We start from the raw sequence: 23,859 nt of genomic DNA on the forward strand, positions 1-23,859 counted from the left end.
GATCCAACGCCTCAAACTCCTTGTTCTTGGAGACGCGAGGCCGCCGAGATAACAGAGCGACCTGCCTTTTCCCTCCGTAGAGCAGGTCGGCGACCGTTTAAAAGGCGCAGCCTTTGTTTTAGCCGGAGGTGACCCCTTTCTACCCCGTTTTTCTCCCCCTCCGCTGTATTTTCATCACCATGGCGGCGAGTGCGAAACGAAAACAAGATGAGAAACACCTGAAGATGCTGAGAGAAATGACGAGTTTGGCTCCCAACAGAAGGTGCTTTGACTGTGACCAGCGCGGCCCGACCTATGCCAACATGACTGTGGGCTCCTTCGTGTGCACCTCCTGTTCTGGCATCCTGTAAGTATTAAGTTGCCGGGTGACCTTCGCTTAGACATGGCGCACACAATGTAACGTCTCGGTGGGCTTCGCCTACATTATAACGATGGATCCAAGTCAGTTAGCTAACAGGCGCTAGCTTATGTTAGATAGTCACCCGGTAGTGTCATCATCAGTGTGAGTTTAGCGGCTTTGGCATGGTCCTGATGTGCGGTGTTGGGCGGGGTACGTAGACATGCTAATGCTCGACACAGTAAGCTAGCAAACTACCTGGGTTTACTTCAGCTTCTAGTGCTACCCAGTGAACCTCTTTGGCACTTGTAAGCTAGGTCTTTAGATAGACGAGAATAGTACGAATAGTTTTTCGCAACTTTAGCAAGGAACACTTGAAATGTGTCTCGCTGAGTTGGTTGTGGCATTGTACCTCCTCTCCTCCAATATGGACACATTGATACATGCAGGGGTGCCGCGAGAAAGTGTGGGCCCTATGAAATAATACAGTACCACACAAGTCTTCACACAACCTTTTCCAACAATGGAGGACATCCAATTTTTTACCTGCTTGGTTTGTGGCTGTGTGTCTCAAGACGTCAAGCGTTGTATGAGAAAGACTGCAGGCTTTTGCCTCATTTTCCATGGGAGATTTAAGCTATCCTGACCATACTCCTGTACCCCAAGGCTGTGTTAAATATTTTATATATATGATATATATACACATTAATTTGCATTTCAATACCCCTGTTCTCACACAAGCCAGACCCAGGGTACCACACAATTGTGGACAGTTATTTTGGTACTATTCCTAATGGAAATGCAAAAAAATGAATACACAACTATACAAAACCAAACCGTTCAACTCCGTGGAAACACAGCTATAGTGACATGTAATGGGAAGGCAGGACTCCTCTGCTCACCCCAATCCTTTCCCAACTATAATAAGGAACAATGTAACTTACAATACCAGTGGCCGTTGTATGCCAAAAAGGATGTCCTCCATCTTAATTTGCATAGCAAGTCTCAGCTTTAAAATGTGGTACTTATGCTCTGGCTGGTTAGCCCATTTGGCCTTCAATCAAGACATAGCGGCACAAGATGGTGTCCTCCATAAAGGCCCTTGCCAAATAAGGGCACTTAAATATATAGAACATGAAATTTGTGCCAATAAACTTTTATACATTTTTAATGTTACAAGCAGACCCTTTAAGCTTGGTGGCTATCAATAAGGCACCAAGGAATGTATGCGAATAGCCTACCTTTGTTTGTCCAACTGTCTCCCGCTCCAGTTTTTGCTGCCACACTTTTATCTTTGGAGAAAAAAGAAAATAGTTTTATATTCTCTGTTGGTAGAAATGACATTTTATATTGTATTTTTATCCTCTAGCTATTTCTCATTGTATGCAGTAGAGAATTTGCCATTTAAATAATTCCTTCAAGACTGTACTTCAGAACACGTGTTTTGTGCACACTGACAACATACTATAATCTTTGGGATTGTACCAATAGATTGTACCACATGATTTTGAGATGTTTTTCTCGAGACTGAGAAAACATACCAGAATTACTTTCGCTCTTTTCGTTGTTTGATTAACACCTTTTGCACAAATTAACTAGTGTTAATATTTTCCCATTGCTGACAGCACTATAGAAACCTATCCACAGCAGTTAAGCTGAGTGTTTGACTTTACATCGCGTTCGCCTGACTTACTGCTCTGCAGCTGTGTAACTAAGCATTTGTAGCTTGGGATTTGGGATTAGTGAAGCATTTAGCTTGTTCTTATTCGGCTTAAATATCCCACCTCAATTCAGCTCTCAAATGGTCCATGTTAAAAACGGTTGCTGTGGATATTCAGTATGGATATTGGCCATATTGAGAGCAAAATCTATGCTGCAATGTAGTGTGGACCATATAGTTTTTCCTTTTCATGGGCCTCATTCACTTCTTTATGAATGACAGTCAAACATACATTCTAGAATAACTGTTTGTCTTACTGCATGTATGATGTTTTTTTACTCTGCACATAATCACTCCTCTGAAGACATTTTAGGATTACTCTTATTTCTCTTTTAACTGAATTGATATTTGTTTCACTGAAAAACAATTCATACAGACTCGTCACCAACATTATCTTGGTTATCATAAAGATTATGTTTACTTGTGGTTGAAAACAATAGTAGAGTAGAGTAAATTGCCTATTAGCAGGAAACTAAATCCCTTCGTCCTGTTCTGGCCATTCATTCATTAAGTCAGCATTGATCCTTCCTTCCTTTGTGCTTTATGGAAATCACCTTGTCATTCTTCATATGAGCGATGATTATTTTGATTGTTTGATTGATTAATTGAATGCTTATTCTAATAATTTTGCACAGGAAAATATTTTTGCTGAGTGAGCAATTCTTTACCGCATACATTGTCGTTTTATTGGTCAACAGAGACTGAACAGAACAGATGGAATTTAAAAACTGCCTGTCCCTGTCCCTGTCCTTCACACTTTGCTTAAGTTGCAGTTCGTGTTTGACTAGGTTAAAGACCTTCATCTGTGCAAACAGTTGTAAGTGTCTTAACTTTGAAGGTTATTTACTGTAGTATTGAAAAGAATGAGATCGTGTTCTTGCTGATGGGCAAAGCTTGCCCTCCATTTCACTTCTGCAGTGGGTCTGCAGGGATTCCTCTGTGAATTTCCCATCTGCTCACCCTGTTGAAGTCTGTTATGGGAGTTAATTGACTTATTTTATAGTTTAAGATCAAAATGAACATTCTTTTTTTTTTACTGTTGTTCTCACCTGCCTTTTATCAAGACAAAACGTGTTTTCGGGGTGGTATAAAAAAATCTTCCCGCAGATAAGTGCAGGTTTGAATGGATTGATCTCTTTTAGTTATGTACAGGAAGCCTTGTGTGATTGTAGGCTCAGGAAGTGGTATGTCCTCACTGCACTGCTACATCAGCAGCATGTGATTTTAGATGTGCAACAGGATGTGGCAGAGAGGTTTTTGTCTGCTACTCACTTTTCACTTTTCTACAAAGGCAAATATCTTGGATTTAAAAGAGTAGATCAATAGGCATTGCACATGCACTTGGTGTATTCGTAATTGCTACTGTTTTACAAAGGAAGTGTTTTTTTTGTCCTTTACAATTTCTTTGTGTCCTTTACAGTGAAAGGAAAGCGAAGCAATACAAGATAATCCTTTAATGGACCCATAACGGCGAACTTTACAGTGTTACAGTAGCAAAGACAGTAAAGGTAAAGTTAAAAATAACATGCATTTCCGAATCTATGTGAGATACATATATATATATATATATACATATATATATATATATATATATATATATACATATATACATATATATATATATATACATATATATATATATATATATATATATATATATATATATATATATATATATATATATACGTATATGTATATATATATATACGTATATGTGTATATATATATATACGTATATGTATATATGTATATATATATATATATATATTTGTGTATATATATATATATACATATACGTGTATATATATATATATATACATATGTACATATACGTATATATATATAAATATAAAATATAGAAGTTTATTTTAAAATTGTAAAAATAGAAAAGACGTAACCCATTGCATTCATTTAATATCTACCATTGAAGTTTATGTAACTGTTCAAATAATTATTTCCTTTTAAATCCTTAACAGAACATTTACATTTGAAAGATGTGGACATTTTAGTCTTTTATACTTTTTTTTATGCAGTAAGGGGTGATAACAGTGTTTACATGTCTTGGGATGGTGGCATGTGCAGGCCTACCTACCTCATAACGCACTTCTGTCACCATCGTTGTGGTAGTTTAATGGGTGGAGTTGGAATCTGCTATGTAAACACATTCCTTATTAAGGTGGAGACCTTCCCAGGAGGTATACCACTTGTATTGTCTGTTTCTGGAGAATGGCCCATATCAGGAAATAACCTCATTTGGCCTATCTGTCCCTGAGTAAGCAGGCCTGCAACTGTGAAAGCATGACAGAGGTGGCAATCTGTGTCGGTGGCACCAACTGTTCACCCACAACAAAAACACTGAAGACAATTTTGCACTTGAAAGTTTGTGTTTGGGTTTCCCTCTCCCTGGCATGCGATTTCTTAAAAAGGCATCTCATAGTTGTTGAGCTGTGTATGTGTGACAAATTGCTGATTTGGTCTAATGGCTGGTAAGATAGCGGATATATATTTGGCTTTTGTAAAAAGGTGCTGAACATGATTGTTGAAGAGATTGCAAAAGACAGGAGGACACTGTATGAACTTATAGCAGAAAAATGAAGGCTGCTACATAGTCTCTCCTCCCCTCTGAGACTTGACATTGCCAGTTTCCTCTTTGCTTAACAGTATGGACTTCAACTGACTTTCCCTTGGCTTAGTTGGTCTGATGCACAATGGTTACTATTGTGCAATATCTGATGATGTCCTCTGATACACTATGCAGTCCAGTGGGCATGATGTAAATGTCAACACAGCAACTCGAGTTATTTTAATCAAACTGTAGGGTGAGGGTTTTTATTTATCTCTTCACAGTATGTTACATGTTATCATATAATTGTCTTACTGATATTGGGAAGGAATGTTACTGAAGGAAGAATGTCAGTGCTGTGTTACCTCTGGATCCCCCTCCTCCACTACAGAGAGAGAGGGAGATGCAGCAGAGAATTATAAATATGCTACAAAAAATAATTTATTCGTCACACCCCAACTCCCTGCTACATCAGAGTCATCTGTCCATTTCTAATATCTGATTTACAGACACATGGTAACTCGGTATGACCACTTCATGTAACACACAGTTAGATTAAGTAACTGCAATTTCAGAAATAATTTGAATTAAGTCAGAGAGGTAGTAGTTCTGTTTTTAATGCACAATAAACTAAACAAAAGCTAAATAACAGTCTCATATTACCATATTTGTACAACTGGATACTGCATCATATATACGCCTTAAGGGCTATGTCACTTTCTCTGTGTCTGACCTAGTTTCATCTTCATGAGACAAACGTCTGATCACTGACTTACTGTACTCAGAGCACTGAAAAAAAACACACCCAGAAGAAAGCAAAAACACATTATAAATGCTGCATTATCTGATGTTGCTACACTATCAACTGGAATGCTACTTAAAAACCATTCGGTACTTAATTGCCTTTAAGATTAGAACTAATTAAAACTGTAATACCCCTAATGTGCCAAAACACCACAATAAGCAGCTAATGTTTAATACTGAAACTAAGAAAAAGACATGTTGTCACTATTATTTATTGTTATTGATGTGCTATTCACATGGTGTTTTGGGTTCTTTGTTTCATTAGAAATAATTATCAATGTGTCATGTGTAACATGTTGTACAGTCAGCTGATAGTGGGTGTAAAGACAGTATAGAGGCTAGAGATGAGAACATGTTTTGATGGCCACAGTGAATAATTTAGCAGTGTTGTCTAGTATTTCACTGCCTTTAGGATTTGACCCTGTATGGGTATGACATTGTTTGTAATTATGACACTGGATCCAATTTCCTAGAGTTGTCATGACTACCTTACAGAACTGAGAAACTAAAAGTTGTATTTTATTATCGGTAAGACACTACTTGCATTAGTTTATCATATGGAGTAAGCATTCATTCAATGGTGGCATATATGTAACTGCACGTTTTTGTTTTTGTTTTTCCAGGAGAGTAGTTTGAGCACTTGCTACATGCAATGTAATGTGAACCATCTTGCTTTTTTTACACTCTGTGCTAGTTTCAGTCAGTAATATTATATTGTCTAATATTTTTCTAACCAGAACATTTTGCATCAAACATCTAAGCTCTTCAATATTGAATTGTATTCATTTCTTTTGATTGAAAGCTTGATTTCAGTGTATTTTATTTACAGACCAAAATACAGACTTGGTTGATATTTCAGAAATCAAATTCCTTTCCCACCTTATTATGTAATAGTATAAGAGGGTAATGTTATCTAGCAAGCAGGGGGATGCTAACATTAACTGTCGTCTAACAGTAGCTCTTAAGGTTAATAAATATTGTAGTTTTACCATAAAGCAGGTAAAAAAAAAAAATAGTATGGATGGTTAAGATCAAGGAAATGTATAAGTCAAAAGAGCATGCATCATTGCAATGCTGTAAAACATCAAGAACAATAGAATATTCTTCTCTGTGCCTTCATGTAACCCAATTTCCCCTTGTAGTTCAAAAGTAGTTATTTTATTTTCAGAAAATATATGTGTGCTCCGTATCACCTAAAACTTCTTACAGTGATTGATTAGAGCACCCTTGTTTCAGGACAGAGGATGCTGTAAAATAATCATTCCAATTTCTTTAACCTACACCCATTTAGACCAAAACACCTGGTCTAAAGTCACTTGAAGAGGTGTTGGCTGTTAATACCTTAAGGGCTATGGTGGTTGTATTGTCGAGGTCAGTTTTTTTGTCTGCAATTAACTCCTTTTTGTCACCTATAGTGGTCACTTTGAGTTCAAGTGTACTTCCAACAGGAAGTATTTGAATTTCCACAGGTGTAGATTGCATGATTGTTACCTTACAAACACCAAACAACATTGTTAGAGACTTCCGTGGTTCTCCAATTTGAAACCTATTCTCAAATTCAGCCAATTCAACGATCTTATGAGTTAATGGTTAAACACGCTTTCTCTTTGCAAGTACAAATGTCAGATATAATTCTGTATTAATCATTTATCAACATTAAATTGTCTTTTATTTGATTCTAATGCCTGCAATACTTGACTGCAATTTCACTAAACCCCACAGCCATGCAGCCAAAGCATTCAGCTTGAATGCTAAATGCTTATTAGTCACCATCAAATCAGTTGGCAATCTTGAATCAGTTTTTACATTCATTGAAAAACATTCAGGCAAGCAGACTTGGATCTGCTGTTTTAGGCCATTACAGGTATTTTGAATTTGGGCCATCGCGTCATGAGCTGTGACCTGCTCAGGGAAATGAGCAGGGCTCGTAAGGGCTAATGCGTGGTACTCCATAATGGGAGTTTCTATATTTAGGGAAATCACTCAGCCTTTTATTGCAACCTCAGTATTGACAACCTCAGTTCACCCACTTCTATTATTCCTTTTCTTTTGTTGTAAGCTTTTCTCTCCGTCATTTGTCTCTGTCAATCCCCTTTGTAAAATCGTCTTCGTCTCCCAAGTAGCGCACATCAGCAACTCAGATTCTTGCTAATGAAATGGCCCTATCCTGAGAGGTGGCATCTGGAGTATGTCCAGATGAAGTTTTTGTTTAGTGTGTTGAAATTTAAATGACCCCCTTTTTCCGCCTCCTCACCTACAGACGAGGACTGAATCCACCCCATAGAGTCAAGTCCATCTCCATGACAACCTTTACGCAACAAGAAATCGAGTTCCTACAGAAACACGGAAATGAGGTAAGGATGCCTGTTATCTGCCATTTCACGTTTGTTAATTAATGCTAAGCTAAACTTTCTCACTGGTCTGGGAGGTTGATTTTTCCAAATAATTAGGTAGGGCTGAACGATTATGGAAAATAATCTAATTGCGATTTTTCGTGCCAATATTGCGATTGCGATGCGATTATTTTTTAAAGGTCTTAATCTTCTGTATTATTAAACAAAGACAAGCAATACATCATAAGTATGGCCAATACTATATTACATAAAAATAAACTGTTCTTTCCTGGAAGACAGACCTCTGTTATGATGACATGAGGTGATGCATGAATAGATGATTTTTATTTAACTACTTCAATCACAATAGCATATTTGGAACTTACAAACATCTGAACATAAAGTGCTGAGAAGGAACCCTGGTGTTAAAATGATAGTCAGTCACAATTCACACAAAGTGCAGATTGCATATATATATATATATATATATATATATGTATATTTATATACACACATATTTATAAAAATATGTGGCTTTACCACACTCAGTTTTTTGACATCTGTGAACTGCTAGACAGTCATTATATATAATAATAATAATAATAAATAAATAAAATATACACACAACCCGTTTTGAAGTGCGTTCATATGGCGTAACTTGGGATGGGAATTTCAGACTTTTTTTTTTTTTTTTAACAGCAGCGGCAACCGCAGCAATGCGGGGGTGGAAACTAACTATTCTACAGTGTACCACGTCGTTTTAGGCTCAAAAACTGTCCATTATTGAACATCAAGGCAGCGATAATAAAAATGAGGGTCAAAAAAAAGCGGAGCAGAGAGAACCTCTCCGCTGGCACAGGTGTGTCTCCAGACGGCTCAGGTTTTTGAACCTGCGCTTGTTGTGTCCACCCCCGTTCTTAACATTAACGCAAGCTCGTTCGCACTACACACGCGCACACACACACACGCTTGGACACGCACAGTCACTGAACAGCTGTTCGGACAGCGGCCGAAGCTCCATAGTCACCTTGCCGACCCGCCCTCACCTATTCCATTCACAAAAACGGGCCGTGACTCGTCCTCCGCAACGCGCGCATGTGAGAGCGCAGGGAGCCTGCATGTGACCAGAGTGCAGCGTCTGTGGTTAGACGATCTCGTTCATTATATTTATATCACATGTTTTACACGCGCATGTCACGTGAACAGCGTATAATCGCAGCCTTTGCGGTTAGAAAATTGCACTTGATCATATCGCGACATTATCGCAAATGCGATATATCGTTCAGCCCTATAATTAGGAATAGGTTTAATGCATTAACCTTTACACACTGACAGTAGTATATCTGGGCAAAATCAGTTTGTCTCTCAAGTTCAAGCTCAATCACTTCACTCCAGCATGGCCACTTAGAGTAGCAAAGCATGTTTGCATATCACACAGAAGAACCAAGTGCATTATCTTTCGTAAGCCATTTCTGGTAAACGGAGTATAAAATGGAGCGATGCCACCTTGGGAGTGCAGTCTATTAAAAGTTGTAGCAAAGTGGCAGGGCAGGCAGACATGCAGGAGACCCAAGGTTGGAGCTGATTGAAACATCCTTCATGGTTGCTATAAATGCTACTGCGTTCAAGTTGCTTTATGTCTTGTGACAGAGAGAACTTGACACAAACAAACGAAATGAAAACAAATGTGTTTGTTCATTACCAACTGGAGTTTCACATTTAACCAATGATTAGACAAATTGAACTTGAATGTGCATGAGCATGTCCTTGTGCACCAAAGCCAGCTGATCAATTAACAGCAGAAGTGTATGCTCAACAAAAGCACCATTGTTTCATCTGAAGTGCAGGTCGTTACACTAATCGCATATATACAGTACATGAAGACTATAAATCTCTGTTCACAAGCTTCACAAATACTGTAGGAATGCTATCCAACCTAAGGCCTACAATGACGCACGATCATTTTACTGTGAGCAACTATTTTCAGCCAGTGTTTAAAAAAGATAAGTGGCAATTAAATGATTTAATTGATACAAATATTTAACTACTTGTAAAGCTCTGCAATGCCGGAATTTGTGGAGATTTTTTGCACCAAGAGTCACATTCTGTTCCCGTTTGTTACAGGCATGTAAACAAACGTGGCTTGGCCTTTATGATGACAGAACCGCCTCAATACCAGACTTCAGAGAACCACAAAAAGTCAAGGAGTTCCTTCAAGACAAATACGAGAAGAAGCGATGGTAAGTCACTTTTACAAGCTGGGAGTGCAGCATTATGAACGGTCCATTGACAATGCGTGCTGCTGTGTAGACATGTAGGTTTTCTGTTTTTCTTCTCCGTGGCTTGGAATTTCTCACAGGCATCTCAAAGCAGTTAGCCTCAGGCACGGCACTGGATGCACTACCTTAAATGTACACAATGTTGGTCATTACAGTCAATCTGCTTTGTATACAGGGGTAGGTTAGGATTTGTTCTGTTCTTACTAGGTTAAGCATTGTTTTACTGAGGCCAGTTTTCGCAAAACTATTGAAAGCAGTTCAACAAGAAATGTAATGGCGGGCCTAACCAACAAGTACCTGTCATGTTGTGAGTTATTCATCAACAGTAAATATTGATTTTGTAAAACTGTTGATATATGCAGTGAAAATGTTTTCACAAAGGACTGTGACCTGTAAGTGACAAATGGAGTAGATATTCTGGATATTCAGGAAATAATTTAGACTATGTATGTGTATGTTAAAACTTTAGGTTTTCGTGCCTTTTCATCTCTTGATGTCAAGTCAGAAGTCTAGAAGACAAAAATGAGTGGGATGAGCAGTCCATGTCTGAACATGTTCCAATTTGCTGCAGACAGGCATTCTCACTCACAAAGGCCTCTCTATTGTAACCCAAAAAGACACCAGTTTTGTTCCATTGCATCACAGATTATAACAATTTATTAATTCCATTAGCCATAGAAATGTAAATCGTTTGAGAGGTTAAGTTGTGATACACTGTTTTTATATACTGTTTATTAAAGTTTGATTTCCTGTGTTTTTAGTGTTTAGTTTTCTCTAATGTGTACAATGTGCACTCTTTCTAGGTTTGTTCCTCTTGAGCAAGCCAAGGCAGTGGCATCAGTCCATGCTTCCATCTCTGGCTCCTCAAACAGCAGCACCAGTAGCACTCCAGAGGTTAGACCACTTAAATCCCTGCTGGGGGAGTCAGCCCCCACCCTACACCTCAACAAGAACACCCCACCCAATCAGGTGAGATTTATAATTTCCCCAAAGATAGCATTTTAGGGCTCCCAAAACTCTGGCTCCATGTGGATATAAAGCTGAAATTATTCAATTTCTGCAATTAACTCCTTTTTGTCACCTATAGTGGTCACTTTGAGTTCAAGTGTATTTGTCTTTGCAGATTCTCCTAAACTAATTTGTGTATGGACCTTTTAGATAGAAAAGCAGGTACCTTACATGTAGATGAGAATATATGTGTAAAACTACTTTGAAGCTTGGGGCCTGTATACAACCAACAATCAACGTAAGGAAACCGATTTGTGGTGTATTTTCTGTGGCAGTGTTACAGCACCAGGTACAAGTCAAGCATATATACTACATTGTTCAGAGTCGTTCCGGGTGTTTTCTTGTGGAGGAAGACCTTTCTTCATCAGAAAACATTTTAACAATGGAAAAACATTCTGTTTCCATGTGGATAAAGCCTAATAATCCATCTCTTGTGTTCACCAGTCTCCAGTGGTGAGCCGTGGACAAACCCATCAGCAACACCTCCATGAAAAGAAGTTTGACCTCCTCAGTGACTTGGGTGGAGACATCTTTGCTGCCCCGCATAATGTCAATGCAGGCACCGCCTCCAGTTTTGCTAACTTTGCACATTTCAACAGCCACACAAGTAAGGGAATTAAGACTAACATGAATTTCTATAATAAAAAAAAAAAAAACAGAAAATCTTTATGTGAAGCAAAATGTGTAGAAGCATAAAAGCAGAGGATTGTGGGCACATGGCATAGTTGTCCAGAGTTAAAATGGGTGTCCAGATAAACCATTTGTTTACTAAAAGTTAAGCCGTACCCATTAATCAACCAGAATATTCACTTCTCATCTGATAAGGAATCTTATCAGAGCTACTATAGACAGACATCACCATGGTGACCAATGTCTGCATCTTAGGGCTATTAATGTTTCCTTGTCACTCCTAGTCCCCTCTCAAATGTAGAGCCACCATGACTCACTTTTAATGCAGTGACTGCATGTGCATCTCCACAAAGCAAATATTAGCACAGATGTGAATTTGTATATAGTCTTTGCCCATCAAGGAGAACAGACATTTCATCGGGGGTGAACGTCAGACTATCCTGAGGGTGAACGTCAGATTATCCTGCCCACATTTACAGCTGCTTACCCGAGTTGTTGTTATTTTACACCACTCCATGATAATATCTCATATTTAGCACATACTGTTTTTATTTTGTTTTGCAATCCATCATCCATGTCTTTGCCTCTCATGTTTACAAATCCTTCATTATTATCTCATCCATTGTATCCTTTCATTTTGTCTTTTGTTGATCTGTCTGCACTTCATCCTGACACCACCTCCAGCAGCACAGAATGCCAACGCAAATGCAGATTTTGCAAATTTTGATGCATTTGGGAGCACTTCTGGGTCATCAGCTGGTTTCTCCTCCGTACCCCAAGCCCCATTCCAACTCTCAAATACAGGTAGAGCAAGTTCTCTTCACTGGACAAACTACACTCATCCACATCATTTATAAAGATATATTTTTTATATATATATAAACTAACAAAACACTCTATTCAAATGCATCACATGGGCAGTTATGTTATTTGTCAAGCCATCATTTTGTTCTGTGTTTTCAGAGTTGAAATGCATTTCATCTGCTTTCCATGTGTGCACTGACTGTTCATCCAGTGTGCAATTTTTAAATGAACCTGTTTTATAACCAGAACATTTAACTGAAGCAAGTTTGGTTCATAAATTAGCGAATGGAAAAAAAAACTTCTGTTGACTGAAGTTAAACAAATTACATTATGTTTACCGTCCATTCTATGTGCTGAAGGCAATGAGCTTAAGTAATGTGCTACAGAGAATATACATGGCATGCAGGTTCTAAAGGCATTAACTTTTAAGTGCCACTTGTAGCATTTCTCTATTGTTGTAGTTTGAAAGCCATTTTTTTAAATAATAGGATACACAAAGTTATGCCACTTTTCTGAAAAATCAAACACACTTTTTTAAATAGAGGAGAGGGACATAAAATGGTTGTATACTTTGTACACTTGATTATTCATTTGAACAGTTCTACTATCTTTTGTATAGGGATGTGAATCTGGCTCACGATTCGATTCAAAATCAATTCTCGATTCATACGATTCTTGATTCAAAAATTGATACAATGCATAGTGTGTAAAGGCAAATTATGGCATCAAAACAATACAGTTTGTATAAGATAATGTGATCACACAAAGGCAAACTTAAGACAAATGTTAACATGTATTCATTCAAAACAAATAGAAACTTACTGTACAAAAAAATAACTTGCATAAATAAAAGCATAGGCTAGTTTATGAATCGATTCAGAATTGTGGATGATTATAATCGCGATTCCTACGTGAATCGATCCCCCCCCACCCCTACTTTTGAATATGCAATAAAATTGAAGCAATAATTTTTTTAAGAGATGAAAATAAACGTTTACATAAAGATCACTGTATAGTCTTTAGATTCATGCAAATCATTTCAAATCTAAATCTTTGCTATAACTCCTCTGCCATTCGTTGTTGAGTTTATAGGTTTGCATGTTCTCCTTATGTTCGCCCTATGGTCTTTCTTCCTCTCACAGTCCAATGACCATTGTGAATGCAGATCGTCTCATCCCAGGAATACCTGTTCAGGGTGTTTTAGCCTTTTGTCTAGTGTCAGTTGAGATTAGAGGCCAGTCACCTGAGACTCTTAGGTGGGCAGGTGGTAATTTTAAAGGATGGACAGATGGGGGGGTTCTTGTTTTTTATGTACTCATGCAACAGTGACTCAAATATTCACACTAAAACCACCCAGCCCTAGTCTCAGTCTAGTCTCGTGTACTACAGTGCCCTCTGCTGGTGATTTTTTTTTTGTCACTTTCTTCACTTAAGCGTGCCGACTGCCTGATAGATAAACCTCCCTCTATCTTGTGGCTTAGTAAAATAATCCCTGCCTCACAGACACAAACTGTGCTATCTGGCCTCAGCTGTCCATTCTGTCTCATCTACCTAATTATTTGCTTTAACAGCATGTGAATTACTTGGACTTCATGCTTTTTCTTTTCTTTATTTAATATTTTCTCTGGTTTTGTTGACATATTTTACTGTCTTACCTCCACCCTGTCTTGCATGGTTTGTCCCTCCATGTCTCCATCTCTTCCTCCCTCTTTGATTTTTGGCTGCCAGTGTTCACTGTACTTTCATCCAGCCGCAGTGTGGGTGAGTTTGCTACTGCTCTGCCTCTCCAGGGTGCTCACAGTAAGTCTCTCTCTGGGCTTTTGTAACTTTCCCCTTTTTCCACCTTCTCTAATCTGTACTCTCCCAGATTATGCTGAATGTAATGTGTGTGTGTGAGCATGAAGAACTTTTTGGTAGAAACTCTGAATGATGGCTCTAATGATACTGGTTAAAAAGCTGAACAGCTTTTAAGAGTCAAACAAACTGAGGGACATAAGAGCAAGGTTTAAAAAAAACAAAAAACCAAAGAGAACAAAGTAGAACATGGATTTTAATCATATTAAAATACTTCAACAACTTGAAGTCATGAGATCTACTTTATAAATGATGATAATTCTGATTATTTTGATAAATTAAGTTGCCGAAAATGTTCTTTCTTTCTATAAGAAACAATTTTACTTTATAGATTTCTACAGTGGTAGGATTTCAGCAGTCCTTCACTATGCTCTGTTTTATGCAGACACATTTGCATATATCTTTGTTTTGTTTTTCTCTCTAAAAATACAGTTGGTGACTAATGTGTCATAGATTTGTTTCCCTGGTATTGTGGCTGGTAAAGTGACCGTCTACTCATCGAGTTATGACTGCACTTGTTTTGGTAGACTGATATTTGCATTAAGTTAACAAGTGGTTTTCCATATTACTTGAACATTTTTTGTTCATTTTTTTATTACTTCATCGATCCACATTACGGTGATGAACTGAGTCATGAAAAGGGGCTGCTCTGTAAATAATACACCTCCTACACAAACAAATGCACATTTTATGCAGTCCATAGTACAGCGTTGTACAAAATTGTTGCTATCAATCCTTTACAAATAACGCAGTGATCCCAGCCCAAACCAATCTTACTCCCCTGTTTCTTTAGTCCCTTTTACCATTTTAAGGCTGCTCATGTTACTCAATGAACATTCAAGGCCCCCCTTTATGACCTCTAAATCTCTCTCTTTCATACAGGTAGCACCTCAGGGGGACTAGCAAATACCAGTTTTGCTAATTTTGACACCTTCCCCAAATCGTGTAGTGCTGAATTTGGGGCCTTCAGTTCCTCCTCCCAGAGTAACTACACAGGAGCTAGTAGAGATGCTGTACAGAGTACTAGTGTCCCTGCTGATAGATACACCTCCCTGGCTGACCTGGATAACATGTTTAGCTCTGCCAAAACAGAGCAAGGTAAACTTCTCCTGCCTAGCCTGTTAACATAGGTCTCAAAATTTAGCGGTAGAGGTTGACAAAGATAATAATAATGCATTATATTTGAAGGCGCCTTTCAAGACACTCAAGGTTGCTGTACAACAACAAAATAATAATAACAAAAAAATAACAGCAATGGGTAGAGAGGTAGAGAGTTAGAGGGAGTAGGCCTGTTTAAGAATATGTGGGTTTTAGATAGAAGCAGCCTCAACTAAAAAGTCTGTAGGTCCCAATAAGTCTTGATACACTTTCTCCAGCGAAATTCCAATTATTTTACATATTTTTTTAAAATGATATGTTGACATGATCCTCTCCTGGCTTCATCATAATGGAACCAGTTTGTATCAAGACACATTCACATTTTGGGGGTACCTTGCTTTTATGTTATGATCAGAATTCTTGCATTGATTATGTGTGAATTGCACTGGGCTGGCACTAGTTTATTTTGCTCACACTGTGCTTGAACAACATCTCTGTGCAACAAAATGAAGATTTCCTGGTCATTTAACATTTATTCCCCATTATTTTTATTAGGTTGACAGCTATCGTGGGACCTTTTGCTTGTGTCTTTAACTATACAAATTTCCTCCTGGATTAGCCGTGCTTAGGAACACTGATCCCAGCTCTGTTGTTATTTGCTTCTATTGCAGGAGGTATACCAGGGGCGACAAGCTCAGCCACCGTAGCTGGAGTGGGTGGTTTGCCTCAGAAACAAACCGCAATGTCTGCTGGGGGGGATCGCTATGCTGCTTTAGCTGAGCTTGATACTGTATTTAGTTCCTCAGCCCCTGCCACCAGTGTGTATAATACTGCCAGCACGTCACAAGGGTAAGACTACGCAAACATTTTATTCAGTTTCACTTTCTGGTACGGATCTCCCTTCCTTGGGACAGAATAGTTGTACAGATATGGCAAATACCAACCATTTAATTGCGTAATGGCCCCCAATTGGTTGAACAGGTGTCTGAATTTCAAATTTATTGTGGAACATACTTCACTTATTTTAAAAGTTGTTTTGCATGCATAGCAATGGGAGGTATTTGACATAACTGTGAAATCACATTGACCTGAGGAAGAGCCATACTCTTTCATATAGCATAATGAAGTTTTCTCTGATCTTTAATTTTGTCTGCTGCCTTCCTGAGTGGGTTCACGTGGTGTTTTTGTTTCTCTGCAGGAGTGTGTTTGGTGCAGAGACTGGGGTGTCAAAAGCACAAATTCAGCAGGTCCTGCCTGGCATGGTTCAAGGTTTTGGAGGTGAGTGAATCCACGGGTAGTTTTCTGGTGGCTAATGGAGTAAATAAATGTAGTGTTCCAGAGATTTGGAATTGGAGGAGTGGACCGACATCAATAGATCCTTCTCCATGAGCCAATGTTTTTGTTTTTAGATCATTGTTGTGTTTCACACTGTGTACTGATGAACTTTGGTGACTTGATACGTCTCTCCATCAGCTCAGTCAACCAATCCATTTGTGGCTCCCGGCATGGCCCCTACAGCAGCTCCCACCAACCCATTTCAGAGTAATGGTAGAGCAGCATCTGTGGCAGCAGCAGCAGCAGCAGCAGCAGCAGGTGAGCACTGTGTGTGTGTGTGTGTGTGTCTGTGACTGTGTAGCACAGCCAGTTCACCACCCACCGGCATAGTTGGTACAAGAGCGGCAAACAAACTAATTCAGCATATACATTTTTTTTAGATTTTCTTGCACATTTAAAGCGGCAACATTTTGCCCAGGCTGCAGTAACAATGTATATGCCTGAGATCACAATGCTGAGCTCAAGTAGAGGAGGAATTAAAATAAAAATAAGCAGGGCAAGAATTAATTATACATTTGCAGTGTAAAATTTGTTATTTTGTAAAAAAAAAAAAAAAAAAAAGTAAGTGGTCTGTCTGATTTTTCTTGCCATTCTGGACAGGCTTGAGGGTTCTTCATGGGCAGGTTTACCCTCCTACCTATGGTACGTTCTCTTGTGCACTCTGTGTGCTCTGTCATGTACCTTTCTCTGGCAGTGCCTCATTTTTCCTGCTGCAACTGTATCAGGAAAATGTTGGAATGGGCATTTGTAGTGTCATGATGCAAATATAAATAAATAAATATTTCACCATAATAGGACAATGGGTTAGCTTTAGTTGACAAATCAGTGGGTCTACTGAATGAGATCTTTGTGTGGCTAAGTAACAAAGTACAGATGGACATAAATTCACCTTTGGTTTTGGATGACGTGTTCAGTTTTCTTTTAGTAAGTGGGAGTAGAAATATGTAATTCTGATTTTATGACATTTCATAAACAATGGCTTACTCTTTCCTTGTCAGTTGGCAAGAAGAATACATTTGTTTCTGCCTTTTTAGAGACATCAGTATATCTGACCTTGACTGACCATCACATCACTTATCCTGTAATATTGCTCATGATCTGACACCTGACATTCCAAAAGAACGATTCTTGTGTCCTTTTCTTCATTTTGCCTTCTAAGGTCTTTAATCTCTCCCATTAAGTCCATGATCGCTTTTTGCTGTTTTGAAATTGCTGTTATTTCTTCTAACATAAAGTTAAGTGACTTTGTTTTATCTCTTCCACTTTCTCATCTGTGACAACACTTATTTTAGGTGGCATTTTGCAAAAAAAAAGTGCTACACTTATTTCCTTGTGTTCAAACCATGCAACTACAGCCATGTGCAATCTTTGAGGTGACTCACCATGGTTCACAACATATTAGTAGCTGTCTATTTGTGCCACCTACTGGACAGAAAGTGTAACAACATCACATCACACTTCTAAAAAAACAGGTGAACAAATTGCAATAAGAATTTATTTCTAATCCCTGATATGCTGTAGCATTATTTTTTACTGTAATTCCTTTGTTGACTGCTTTGTAATCCACGGTTACTGCAGGACAGTACCCCTGGATAAGCTGCTGATATGAGCAGGTTATGTTGTCGCTCGCTGCTCGTGCATTCATTAAACTTGTTGCTCTCTTGCTATTTTGCAGCATCATTTGGCACAGGTTCCATGAGTATGCCTGCTGGATTTGGGAATGCTGCAGGCTTCAACCTTCCCACCAGCTTTAGTGGAACCTTCCAGCAACAATTTCCAGGCCAGGCTCCTTATCCTCAGCCTCCTGCCTATCCCCAGCAGCCTAATGGTATATATGTTTAAATATACATCTGAACATTTAGTTCACACACATTAGCATTAAATTCAGCCTTACACAAACATACATCTGACCAATTAGGTTGTCACCTTAGGCTTGCTCACGTTTTTTCATTTGTTTGTCAATATAATATTTGTGATTTGTGTTCTATTATACATGATTGACTTTGTGCATGTCTTTTAGGTGGAGGATTTCCAGCCTTTGGCCAGACCAAGCCTGCTGTGACTCCTTTTGGACAGGCAGTGGGTGGACCTATGGTTTCCAGTAACCCATTCCTGGTAAGTAATAAGGCTACATGACATGTTTTTATGTGGAATGAGGTTTATAGTGATGTTAAATAGAGATAATTACTATTCTTCCTATTTAGCTTTGAATAGATCACTGACTATATTGCAAGTGTTTTCAGTTTCAGTGAAAATAAAAAGTTATTGAATAAAAGATTGTTTATTTATTTATTTGTTCTGACCCTCTTTACTATATATAGTTGCTTGTGTAACTGTGTATTTGTTTATCCTCCTTTCCTTCCAGGGTTCGGGTCCATCTGCACAGTATCCAGCAGGAGGCTCTTCAACAAATCCCTTCTTATAGCATTCCGTTCAATCAGCTGCACTACAGGGTCAACAACTGGCACGCTCGCACTGTTTTGTTTAAAAAAAAGTAGCTTTAAAATCACAATGTTTTTAAGACTTTGTTTTTTTTTTTTATATATTGAGTTTGTCAACAGTGGAATAAGGTGATAGTCCTGCTGACGCTGTCCAAGGCTACAAAACAAAGTGATGGTGTGTGCAGAGGTTGATCCCTCCTCTCTATTTCACCTGTGAACTGGCATGGCCTTTACTGAGCCACGATGTATAATCAAACTGGCTGAAAACTTAAGTTATTGCAAATAGTATATTACATTCATTATACTGCAATTCTGTACATTTTTCATTTAGGAAATTAGCTCTTTGTGCATATCAGTATTTGTATCTAATGCAAGATTAAGACAGAGACATTGCTTGGAAAATCCAATGGGTACTGCCAGTAACCATATTTGTAAAGAAGCTGTTCATTTCTCAGAAAAAATGCATATTCTATTGTTGAGACGTAGAAGAGGAGGAATGATGCATCATGGAAAATTTTGTTTTTTTCTCTGCCATCCCCTACCTGACTGATGGAGGCCCTGGTCACAGTGCTCCTCAATTGTAGTTAACCATATCCGTATGTTGGTAACAAGAATGGAAGATGAACTGAAAACCACTTGCTCTGGGTATAAAAATTTTAAGTTAATGTGTAAATATATACATTATATATATATATACAGTATATATATTAAAATGAATTTTAAGTAAGAAGTGACCAAATCATTCATTTTTATGGATCTATGGACATTTTGTATATTTGTTTTGTATAAAGAAAAGATCTGTATTCATTGTGTTGCAATCAGTAATTTGACATTTTATATTTATTTATTTTGGTTTCAAATTGTGTCGACACAGTGTGGACCTGAAGCACAAGTGATGATTGCAGTTTCCGGTGTCCTTCAGGTCCTGTGTTTGTCAAAGCTTCGTTTGTATTTTGTGCCTTGGTGCTCTCCAAATGGTAAACAGACCCCGGAGTGAAAAGAGGACAGCGATGATGGAGAAGTAGCAGGCATATATTGTGAACTGCAAAAGAGAGTTTAAAATGATGTTACGTAGTAGTGTAAACACTTCTGCTGTGTATTACCTGATCAGATAGCTCACCTGGGGAATGATGGCCAGGCCCAATCCTCCACTGTCAACCACAACTGATGTGATAATGGTCTGTAGAACCAGCGCTCCAAAGGTGTTTGTTCCAAACACTAGTGCGTATCTTTCTATTGACAGATCTGCTGCAATCTGGTACCTGCATTAAAGATAATAAACAATGGATAATCAAGATAAAATGTAACCACAGTAAATAGTAATAAAGTAAAGGTCAGACACTTACATGGCTATTGTTATCAGCAGCATGTACAGGGACTTGAAAATGATGTAACTGATGTAGCAGACCCATATGTTGTTGGCGAAGGTCATGAGGAAAAGTGCACCTGCCCCTAATCCAGAGAATCCACCCAGAGCCAGCTCTCCCCACTTCTCCCATCTCACTTCAGTGGAGCCTATACCATAGGCTGTAGCTGCACCTGCAAAACCCCAAACCCTCAAGTATTATGAGGATTATTGTAGTGTATGAGTGTAAATGAGTGCTGATATATTTTATGTGATACCTCAAAAGTTTGCCCAGTGAATTAGATGTAATGGTCAAACTTGACTGAAGTAATTCTTACTTATCAGGTTGGACACTGCTTCCACACCTCCATTGTAGATGCTGAAGTTCTGTGAAGGCTCCACATGCTCCCACAGCACCTGCACAGTATATTACGTATTGCACTTACATGTTTCAGGGGCTGCATTTGATTATTTCCATATAACACTTCACTCGGAAAATACATCTGTAGTTTGAACAGGAAGGAAAGGCACAATTTGCTTTGCTGCTAACCCACATGATTGGTACAACTGACCTGTACATAATTGACAGTCTGGTTATAGCCACAGGTGGCTAATGCCCACCACACTGACCAGTAAAGCAGTTGTCTGGAGGAATAGCACCGGCGGAAATCGTTCCACAGCTGAAGGAGAACTTTGGTGCAGCTTTCTGCACCAACCGACTGAACAAAGTCCTCATCCTGAGGACCAGCTTCTCTCTGTTCATTCACAGCATCCCCACTTTCTCTGTTGTCCACCTCTTCACCTCTCTTTCCCTCCAGGGATATCGTTGATATACATGCATGTTTTGTCCCATGTGCGCTGCTTCTTCTTCCCTCTGTCGCTGTGTTCTGTCCAGGACGCCCGCGATGAAAGAACATGCTCTTCTGTGGCATTGGCAGGAAGCAGGAATCGAGGAGAGCGATGGTGGTGAGAACCAGATTCAACACCAATAAGTTGTTGTAGGACAACAGGTTGAAGCTGACAAGAAGCTGACCAAGAACAGAGCCCACTGTGTACCCTAGGAGCTGGACACTGCGGCAATAAGATGTGGCCTTCCTGTATTTCTTCTGATCTACCACACTACAAAAAAAGACAGTCCAAAAAGTCAGAATTAATTAAACTGTCACTCCAGTACTGGTGCCATGTTCTACATCTGGACCTTCAGTACCTGACCTGTAGATGTAGGAAAAATAGGCCACTTCACTGGCTGTCACTACCCCGTAGACAAACTGCATGACCTGCATGGCTGGTACACTGTTAGTCCACCGCAGCATTGCTGTGGTGATGACGAGCATGACACACTGGAACACCACCACCGGCTTGTACCGCAGCCAGTCCGTCAGCAAGACCACTGGCACCAGTGCAGAGAGGTAGGAATATGTCCACACTGGGAAAATTTGATTATTAGCCTGATGGAGAAACATAAGCATGATGAATGTTAATAAATAAGAAAAAGCCAGTGCATATAACATAGGTTTATAACAAGGTTTTTCATTCCTGACTGGATCTTTACCACCAGTTCTTAACTGTTTATGTTAAATTGCATGTGTGTGTGATCCACTTTTTAAGTAAATTATAGACCTAACATATCTGAAAGAACACTGGTGTTTTCGTATGACTAAATGACACGAGTATATGGATGTTTCAAAATGTGACCTTTGGACCTCACCTGATATTCAAGTTCAGGTTGTGCTGAAGTTAAGTGTTTATCTTTGCTCCATTTGTACCTGCTCTGTTGTCAGATTCTTGTCCGGCCCTGTCAAGTATGAGAAGAGGAAAGGTTCCAGAGGTTTGACTGTGCTGAAGAATCCATAGATGCACAGCAAAGTGGTGGGGAACCTCCAGTCTGACCTCCACCTTTTCAAAGTCTCCATCTTCTGCCAGATTTCTACCAGTTTCAGGCGTGTGAATGTGATCCTTGGAGTGTTACTCCTTTATATTGTGCCTTATTTGTTGGAAACACCCACAGAAGTGAGAAGTGTTGCTCTCGGTTTGTCAATCAACAACTCGGTCAAAGGGCAACACAACGTGTCAGCTCACACCAATCAATACCAGCGCCTTATCTCCAAGTCAGTAATTACTAATTATGTGTGCAACACTGTAATTAAAATAAAGCTGTTATTTTAATTACAGTGTTGATAAGTTGTGAAGATAATATGAAAGACAATCATGTCATGGTTTCTCTTTATGAGGCAGTGCGGTGCTCAGTTTCCTTGATGAAACTGCTAACACAGCATCAGAGTTTTGCATGCAATGGCTCATATACAGAGGCGATTCTATAGTCTGTAGGGGCCCTAGGCAAACATTCCAGGGGGCCCTTCCAACAAGTGTTCATCACCATTAAATTACAAATAATCTGACACCAACGAAAAATGTATGAGTTCAAAATGTATTTTTTTTCAAAATGAATGAAATAACATGGGAAAAACCCTGTAATTAAAATCATGTGAAAATATAAATGTAAAGACCAATAAAATACTGTAAAAACTATATAAACTTCGTACATTACACTATAAAGGACCTACATTATAAAACAATATAAATATATAGACCAATAAAATACTGTAAATAACTGAAAAAAACATGTATAAACTGAGTAAAAAAGATATGCATTACACTGCAAATAATCCTCTTCATTTTCCAACTGGCAGAACAATCACTTCACAGAGGTTAAAGTGAGGTGGGGCTCCTTTAGGGAGGTTTCGGGGGGCCCCAAGCAGTTGCCTGCCTTGCCTGTTCACAAGCTGTGCCTCTGCTCATATATACCACCAGGTGTCACTCTGACTTCAAAGTGTTATTTTCAGTGACATTGGTGATTTCACCCAAATGTCAAATATCACAGTGCCAAGATACAACTATGTGCGTATATATATATAATGACACTATATGTCAGATTGTCATTTTTCAGTTTATTTACAATTGTAGATTAGCTTAGACCTTTGCATAAATATGTCCCTTTTTGTCATTTTGCTTCACAGACAAAAGGATCAGTAAAGTGATGGATAAAATAAGGAGAGAAACTGGCACATTGAAGTCACGTGTCATTTCTGATCTAAAACCAGCCCTTTTTTGTGTGAACATTGCTCTGCAGAAGGATCTTCTCCACAGTCCCTCGTAGGAGTTGAGAGACTTATTTCAAGCTTTGTGCACTGCTGTTCTTCTCTCTACAAAGAGTTGCTAATTAGAAAGAAAGTCAGTAATGCTGCATAATAATAGTTTGGTTGGATGCATTCTACAGTGAACTCATTATAATGGTGAGTCTTGGGGAG

General features: G+C 38.7%; 2 protein-coding genes across 3 annotated transcripts; one reads left to right on the plus strand and one right to left on the minus strand.

Moving 5' to 3' along the window:
* The first annotated feature begins 144 nt into the window (after window positions 1-144).
* agfg1a (ArfGAP with FG repeats 1a) lies at window positions 145-19,933 on the plus strand. 2 transcript variants are annotated; one of them, XM_083886322.1, is made up of 15 exons: window positions 145-346; window positions 7,685-7,778; window positions 9,882-9,997; window positions 10,840-11,005; window positions 11,489-11,651; window positions 12,359-12,478; window positions 14,207-14,278; window positions 15,215-15,430; window positions 16,102-16,279; window positions 16,629-16,708; window positions 16,904-17,023; window positions 17,366-17,419; window positions 18,441-18,593; window positions 18,786-18,880; window positions 19,131-19,933. In XM_083886322.1, the coding sequence occupies exons 1-15, from the start codon at window positions 180-182 to the stop codon at window positions 19,188-19,190; spliced, it is 1,854 nt and encodes a 617-aa protein (XP_083742448.1). In that variant the 5' UTR covers window positions 145-179; the 3' UTR covers window positions 19,191-19,933. The 2 variants fall into 2 exon arrangements, with proteins under 2 accessions (XP_083742448.1, XP_083742449.1); XM_083886323.1 differs by lacking the exons at window positions 14,207-14,278; window positions 15,215-15,430; window positions 17,366-17,419.
* A 207-nt stretch (window positions 19,934-20,140) lies between these two features.
* On the minus strand, window positions 20,141-22,464 carry LOC310925051 (thiamine transporter 2-like; the record flags this gene model as incomplete). The annotated part of the gene is made up of 7 exons (XM_083886919.1): window positions 20,141-20,248; window positions 20,327-20,468; window positions 20,553-20,745; window positions 20,890-20,968; window positions 21,124-21,670; window positions 21,764-21,999; window positions 22,318-22,464. 7 exons carry the CDS (start codon window positions 22,462-22,464, stop codon window positions 20,141-20,143), a joined length of 1,452 nt encoding a protein of 483 aa, XP_083743045.1.
* Between the last annotated feature and the right edge of the window lie 1,395 nt (window positions 22,465-23,859).

This window comes from Microchirus variegatus, assembly GCF_963457635.1.
Source record: "Microchirus variegatus genome assembly, chromosome: 3".
Lineage (NCBI taxonomy): Eukaryota > Metazoa > Chordata > Actinopteri > Pleuronectiformes > Soleidae > Microchirus > Microchirus variegatus.

Excerpts from the sequence above, each read along its gene's own strand:
- agfg1a (XM_083886322.1), top strand. The coding sequence starts at position 180 with ATGGCGGCGAGTGCGAAACGAAAACAAGATGAGAAACACCTGAAGATG. Across the intron at positions 15,431-16,101 it reads CTCTGCCAAAACAGAGCAAG|GAGGTATACCAGGGGCGACA; the intron begins GTAAACTTCTCC and ends CTTCTATTGCAG. Across the intron at positions 16,709-16,903 it reads CATGGTTCAAGGTTTTGGAG|CTCAGTCAACCAATCCATTT; the intron begins GTGAGTGAATCC and ends TCTCTCCATCAG.